General features: G+C 34.1%; 1 protein-coding gene across 4 annotated transcripts; it reads right to left on the reverse strand.

The window, feature by feature from the left end:
* Nucleotides 1-1,284: 1,284 nt before the first annotated feature.
* LOC107485160 (pentatricopeptide repeat-containing protein At2g38420, mitochondrial) lies at nt 1,285-5,511 on the reverse strand. 4 transcript variants are annotated; one of them, XM_021140712.2, is made up of 4 exons: nt 5,091-5,511; nt 3,671-3,786; nt 2,797-3,170; nt 1,285-2,392 (listed from the first exon to the last, which is right to left on the reverse strand). In XM_021140712.2, exon 4 carries the CDS (start codon nt 2,305-2,307, stop codon nt 1,324-1,326), a length of 984 nt encoding a protein of 327 aa, XP_020996371.1. In that variant the 5' UTR covers nt 2,308-2,392; nt 2,797-3,170; nt 3,671-3,786; nt 5,091-5,511; the 3' UTR covers nt 1,285-1,323. The 4 variants fall into 4 exon arrangements, with proteins under 4 accessions (XP_020996371.1, XP_020996372.1, XP_015961160.1 ...); XM_021140713.2 differs by lacking the exon at nt 2,797-3,170; XM_016105674.3 differs by having other exon boundaries at nt 1,285-3,170.
* Nucleotides 5,512-7,105: the final 1,594 nt, after the last annotated feature.

Below are 7,105 nucleotides of genomic sequence, written 5' to 3' on the forward strand. Positions count from 1 at the left end.
TAAAAAGAATATGAAAGAAGAAACATGAACGTAAAAGAGAAGCAGACGTAAAAGTAGAGGAATTTTATTAATAAACTGGAAAAAAGCAAAGTACAAGTGTTTAAGTTCAGAGGAATTACTTAAGATTCTCAATTTTACTCTGTGATGCCAAGGAGCTAAGAGCGTTTTGGGTTTCTAAGTGATTTTCAAGAAGAACTGAACTCCCTATAATGTGTTCTTAAAACTTTATTTATAGACTAACCTAATGTCAGCTGACAATTACCATTTGTACACCACTTGCGAAAAATTTGAATTTCCCGCAACTATTTCCACACCTCTTGTGAATTTCAAAAATTAAATAGATAGCTAATTGTCAAATGATCTAATTTAATTTAAAATAGATAAAATATTATATATAAAGACATCTAGATATAAATATTATATGTAGAAACATTATTAAATAACTAATTATTTTTTTATAATTTTTTTCAAAAAATTATATTTTGTCTAACACACACGTATAAATGTATAATGAGACAATAACTTATCTGCTAATTACATGTGGCATATCGATATATCACATGTACAGTGATGCCACTTGGTAAAATATAATTTGTCCCACGTATCGTAATATTATTTGGACATTTAAAGTTTTATATTGAGATTTCTCCATATATATATTTTGGGTATTGTTCTCCCTATATAATATTAATATTATTGTTGGAAATGTTCACCTTTCATGTGATCATAGCCAATACTTAAGCGGGCAATGGTGCTTCTCGGCGTGTTGTCAAAAGGCCATTGTGCATGCTTAAAAACAAATTAACTTACAAAACACTAAGAAGGTCTACATCTCCTTAGATCAGAGCAAACCTATATTTTGTGCCAATCATAATCGTAGAAGTATATAACAATTATATTAATTTTATTAACAAATAGCCATTTATATTTAGGGAAATGCTAAATTTAAAACCTATATAATATTTGTCCAAATAGCCATTTAAATCTTACCAACCAAGAACTTAACTACAGTTGCACCTCTGGCTGTAAGTTTTCCTTTTGTGAAATGAATTGAACTAAAGTGATTTACCCCTATGGTATGTTATTTATTAATTCAAGTGAGTTACATCCTTTCAGTATTAACCTACATGTTTTAAATAATGTTTTCATGTATTTAATCTAATTTACATTACACAAATGAAAACCTATATGTGTAAATTATAAACCTCAACAATCATAACACCACCAGCACCAAAAAGATTTGATTTGAGAAGACACACAAACCATTAAATCAAACCTAATCTATATGATAAATATCATTGAACATTTTTATCATATAACAGATTATTGCGTTCTCAACAAGCCAGAAAATGATGCTTGTGAATATGAAAGTTCAGAAGTTGAATTAAGCAATGCTTCCCAAGCTCTAGCACCAGGAATAAAATTTTTTGCAGCATTTTTCTTCATCAGTTCAAGTGCTTCAGTAATCAAACCCTTTCGGCACATCTGAACTATGATATCATCAAATGCAGAAGATCTTGGATAAAAACACTTCTCCAACATTTCCTCAAGCAAAACACAAGCTTCTTGAATCTCATCTTTACCAACAAAACCATCAAGAATGATCCTATATGTATGCAAGTTCATCTCAATACCCTTCATTCTCATCTCTTTCACTAATCCTCTAACCTTACTTAAATCATCAGCCATAAATAATGCACCCAATAAAGTATTGTAAGTAACAACATTTGGTTCGCAACCTAAGTCTTCCATAGAAGCAATAATCTTAAGTGCGTCGTCTAAATTATTCTGCTTACATAAACCATTTATATACACATTATAAGTATAAACATCAGGGATTATCCCCAGTACCAGCATTTCTTCAAAGAGTTCATCTAGCTTCACATAATCACCTTCTTTTACAGTTCCATTCATAACAATGGTGTAACAAACACTGTCCGGCTTGATTCCATCTTTTTTCATCTGATTCAGAATCTCAAAAGCATCCATAACCTTCCCTTCCTTCACCAAGAACCTCATCAAATTTGTATAATCCATTACACCAGGTGAAAATCCTAGTTTCTTCATATCACCCCAAACAACCAAAGCATCTGTGCCAGTCAAATCGCTTTGTTTGCACATTGAAGATATTATCGAAGAACATATCTCCGCATCCAAACTAAACCCATCATCAATCATAATTTTCATCATCTTAACAGCATAACCCACCATCTTCATCCCACACAGTGCCTTAATCAAAACCCGAAACGTGGATTCCTCGAAGCGAACGCTCATGTGCTGGCTCTTCAGCAGTACATTCGGCACCATCCCAATCCACTTGGGCCTCCTACAGAGCAATGAAAGCAACAGGTTCAATGATCGAACAGTTGGTGTGCACCTGAACCTTGGGATCCTGTAAAACAAATCAAGAGCATATTGGACCATACCAACATGACAATAGAATCCAATAAGGTGCATTAACATAAACTCGGGTGTTTCAAAACTCTCCATGTTCTCAATGTGGTCAAGAACAGGTGGAATATCTTGAAAATGGGAGTGTTGTGTTAAGGTTTTGATGAGAAAAAAGTAAGCTTTTGGCGTTGGGTCACAGCTATAAGACTTGAAAGAGTCAATAAGGGTAGAAAGAAGAAATGGGTGGTTGTTGTTGGAACCCAATTCAAGTGTTGCTCTTTTGAGGGTTTCCATGGCTTGTTCTTCAGCAAAATTGTGGTGCCATGAAGTTTTGTAAGGAGAATGTGGCCATTTTCTGAACTTTCTGAGGTACTTGTTTGCACGCTTGGATAAATGGTTTCTCACCATTTTCTTGAATTTGATTGGAGAAACAGAGGAACAGAAGTTGTAGAAGGAAGAAGGCTCCGAATTCAGTGGCGTTCAAATGTTTTCTTCCATTATTAACTAATGTGTTGACTTTTTTAGCAATCTACTATATAACTTAATAGAACGAAGATCGTAGCAGATCATGGATGACGTGTCCTCTCCTAAGGCAAAGGGTATCTCATATTCCCTCCATCCTTCCTTATTCCTCCATTCATCTCTACCTGTCCCATTTAGGATATATTTATATTCATATATCTCACATGGCTTGCTTTGTGCGCATTTATGCCTATTGTGGAACTACCATTTATAACATGTTGAATATATGACCACAGTTTTGACCGCTTGACTCACGGCTGCAAACAAGAACAGCAAACAAGATGGATTCAAGAACAGGAAACAATCAATTACATAATAAGGCTATTCTTCTGAGACATGTAAAGAAAATGCATCGATCACTCCATAGTACTCATTATTTTACAATGTTAGAAGCTTATTAAAAAGTTAGAAGGGAATAAATAGGAGTACTTGAAAAAAATTATCCAATAATAAATATAATTACTCAATAACTTAGATAGAGATTTATGCTAATTGCTACATAACTAAGAGACTTGTGCTAATTTCCCAACAGAAAATTTATTCGCTAAGCTGTGAGGTTAAATTGAGTGATGACTTGTGAGGCAGCGCAGGGAGAGTAGTAAGCAATATGATATTCATGAGAATGCCAAAAACCAGGGATAACTAATATCATAGGGCAATGGAATTGAATAAAACTATCAAGTATCAGCAAAGTTTAATCATGCACAAACAAATTAAGGCTCTATTTGAGCAGCACAGATCACAATATTAAACATACCCAATCAACAATATTCTGCTCTGAGTGCCTTCATGATCGGAATTATTCAGTTGCTCGCACCTGTGTCAGCGGCTCCTACCTCCCCACCTTTGAAGATATCGTTTCTCTTCTTCTTTCTGATTGCGCAGACAGTGGAGAAATCGAAAACCAAAAACGAAAAAACAGAATCAAAACGAGAAATGAAGTAATGAACTAACCCATATACAAGGAATTAATGGAGAACCCCAGAACGGGAATCGAAAGAAAATGAATGTTCCGCGGGACACCTAATAAGAAATTAAACATGACATTCGCTCCAATAAATTAAACATGACATTCATTATCTCATCACCCTTCTCCTTAGTATCCACCATCAATAATGTCTCTAGTAGAAAATCGAAATAAAGTTCACAAAAATTCATCATCTAAAATCATGAATGTAGAGGGGGATGCATCAATTCCATTGACATTTCTTCATGAATTTCACTAATGTCATCATCAAATCTAATACCGAGGAATATGGTTTACAAGAAACTATATGACGATTCAAGTGAGAAGTCAAGAAACTATTCTTAGTTTCTGGGTTCCTCCCAATTTTGTATTCATGATTACAAAAGTTGCATGCAGCCCTTTCAACACCATCCCTATCTTTTCCAATCTTCTTAAAAAACCTCCAAACATTAGAATTTTTGCTAGAAAGTTGAACAAGAGTCTTAGAAACAATCTCATCATCCATGTTTATAAATTTCCTAATCATATTTAGATAATCTCATCAAAACACCATTTATAAATATTTTGAACTGCTGCTACTTTCATAATAAAGAAACAAAAATAAACAAACAAACAAACGCAAAAGAGGTCATCTACATTCAACACAAACCATAATCGGGAATTGGGAATTAAGCAATAAAAACAAAGCATAAAAACTTCCAATAATATGTATTAAAATTCTACAAGGTTCTTGATTCGTTAATAACTAGAACTAGAAAGGATACATTACATTATACTTGATTACCAGTTCAAACTACAACAAGCATGAAAAGAATTATTATCTGATAAGAGGAATCTTCAAGAGATGAATAAGACCCACAATTTTGATCACCGAAAAGAACCAAACTTTGGAGTAAAGTTTCAATCTCGATCCTTCCATTCAACATTCAACACAAAAGGAGTCATCTACATTCAACACAAACCATCATGGGGAATTGGGGATTAAGCAATAAAACTAAACATGAATTATAAACTAAACCACCAGAGGGATCGTAAAGTGTATCTATAAAACAGAAAAAAATACATCGAAACAAAGCAAACACCATTGCTTATTAAAAAAGTAAAAATTCGTGAATGCAAGAAACAGAAGAGAGGCAAAGCAAGTAACGAAGCAGATTCGAATCGTGAAGTGAGCAATGGAGAAAATTGAAGGTGAGTGGAAGTGACTGACCTCAGAGACTGGTAATCTGTGTCTCCAGAATCAGAATCAGCACCACCACCGCGTCGTCCACTGATTATGTCTTCTCCGGCAGAAATGGCGAGTTGGCGACAAATCGAGAATGTACAACAACTCCAATGCACAGGCACAGCAACTCCGACGAGTGTGAAAGGATGCACAGCGACCTGAGTCTTCAACGAATCAGACGAAGAGTCGAAGATGATGCACAGCGCAGCAACTTCCAATTTTTGTTTAGGGCTTCTAGGACCAGCCCTATCTCAATTGTTTTTTGGGGGACTTATCAGAATCAGGCCTTTTAAAATGTGTGTTTCTGTAGTTTTAGGATCTTGGACTCAATTGACAGTTTGACACCACTATTTTCGGGGATTGGAATTTCTGCCGTTCTGGATCTGTGTAGAAGAAGATTGTTAGTTCTCTCAACAAAAAAAAAAAAAAAAAAAAAAAAAAACAAAGAAGAAGAAGAATAGAAGATAGTTAATTGTAATTTTAAATTTTTTAAGTATTATTTTGAAAATCTAACATTTTTAAATCCAATCAAAGGAATCTAATTCACATAAATTAGTTTAATGGGTTAATAGTTAAATTAGTTTTGAAAGTTCTTTAAATTCATTCCTAAAAGATTTTTTCAATTAAATTAGTCCTTCAAATATTGCGAATTAATTATATTTGTCCTGCAGTCACTCCATTAATAATTTTCATCAAAGATTGATGTTGTAAAACGTTGATTGATAACATATATAATACGTGATATGTCTAATTGGATATTAGCCAAATATGTTTATGAAAATTTATTGAGTTAGTCATTTTCTCCAACTACAAAAATCCTATTCCTAATATGACCTATTGATTAAATTGATAGATTTTTGTAAATATATTTAGTCAACGTCTAATTAGACATGTTATGTGTCATGTATGCTATCAGTTAGCATTTCACATTGATGAGTTTGGAAAACTCTAATTTAAATTGATGATGATCAAACATTATTAACAGCAAAATTATTAATTTATTAAAGTATGTTAATTATAATAATTTTTGCTGTGCAGTTTTCTTGATGGGCCGAACAGAAAAGAACAAATTTAAACAAAGTCCATTGGAAGAATTTTCCTTCAGTCTAGATGTTAAATTATTGAGATCATGGTGGCTAAAACAGTGTTATTGTTAATTTGGCCAACAATTGTGATAACAAGCCCAATTTAAGGTCTTGGTATGAGACCAAAAATGCTTGGTCCGAAATTAAAAGGAAATGGGGCACAATATTGTTTTATTCACTTAACAAAAGAAACACATTCCTTTGATTATGTGCTGCATGCTTCAACGGATATCATCTTTATTCCTTGATAGAATCCAAATTTTATTAAATGGAGTTATTGCAGACCTTGGAACAATGAAAGAGAAATTGATTTGATGGGAATCATTATGATTAATGCTGTACGCTACTCAAAGCAAGGGAAGTAAAAGCAACCCTTCAATATGTTACATTTCATTTAATTGCTTTTACTTTAACCTCACAATTCTCTCTCATCTCTTTCTCTCTTCCTTCGGTCATGTCACAGCAACCATGGAAGCTACATTAAACTACACTCACCGAAAAGAAGAAGCTGCATGCATCAAGACCATCAAGTTAATGATGGTAAGAAAAAGAAAACCAAAAGTATGCAGTGGCTGAGATAATCACCAAATGTAGTAAGATTTGGTGAGGTAATCTCGGATCCTTCATACTCAAAAAGAAAGAAGAAGATTCGGCCAGCAAGAAAGAGATTCTTGGAGGCATGGCTTGTCTCTGATTCTGCTCAACCACCACAGGAAGTAGCTAGAGTGTCGAAGTGATGGAAGAGGCAGAGATTGGAGTAGATGAAGCCATCATCATCATGAAGCATCAAGGGCCAGAAATCCATCTTGGAGAGGAAGCCAAGGATGGAGCGCTCGGATTGATGAAGAGTGATGACCAAGGAAGGACTAGAGGTATTTGCATGTTGATTTTTGCATGAGTTTCCTCTTCTCTCTC

Source organism: Arachis duranensis, chromosome 4 (genome assembly GCF_000817695.3).
Source record: "Arachis duranensis cultivar V14167 chromosome 4, aradu.V14167.gnm2.J7QH, whole genome shotgun sequence".
NCBI classification, from domain to species: domain Eukaryota; kingdom Viridiplantae; phylum Streptophyta; class Magnoliopsida; order Fabales; family Fabaceae; genus Arachis; species Arachis duranensis.

Bases quoted from the DNA above. Each gene is read 5' to 3' on its own strand.
- LOC107485160 (XM_016105675.3), bottom strand. From the start codon at position 2,799: ATGGTGAGAAACCATTTATCCAAGCGTGCAAACAAGTACCTCAGAAAG.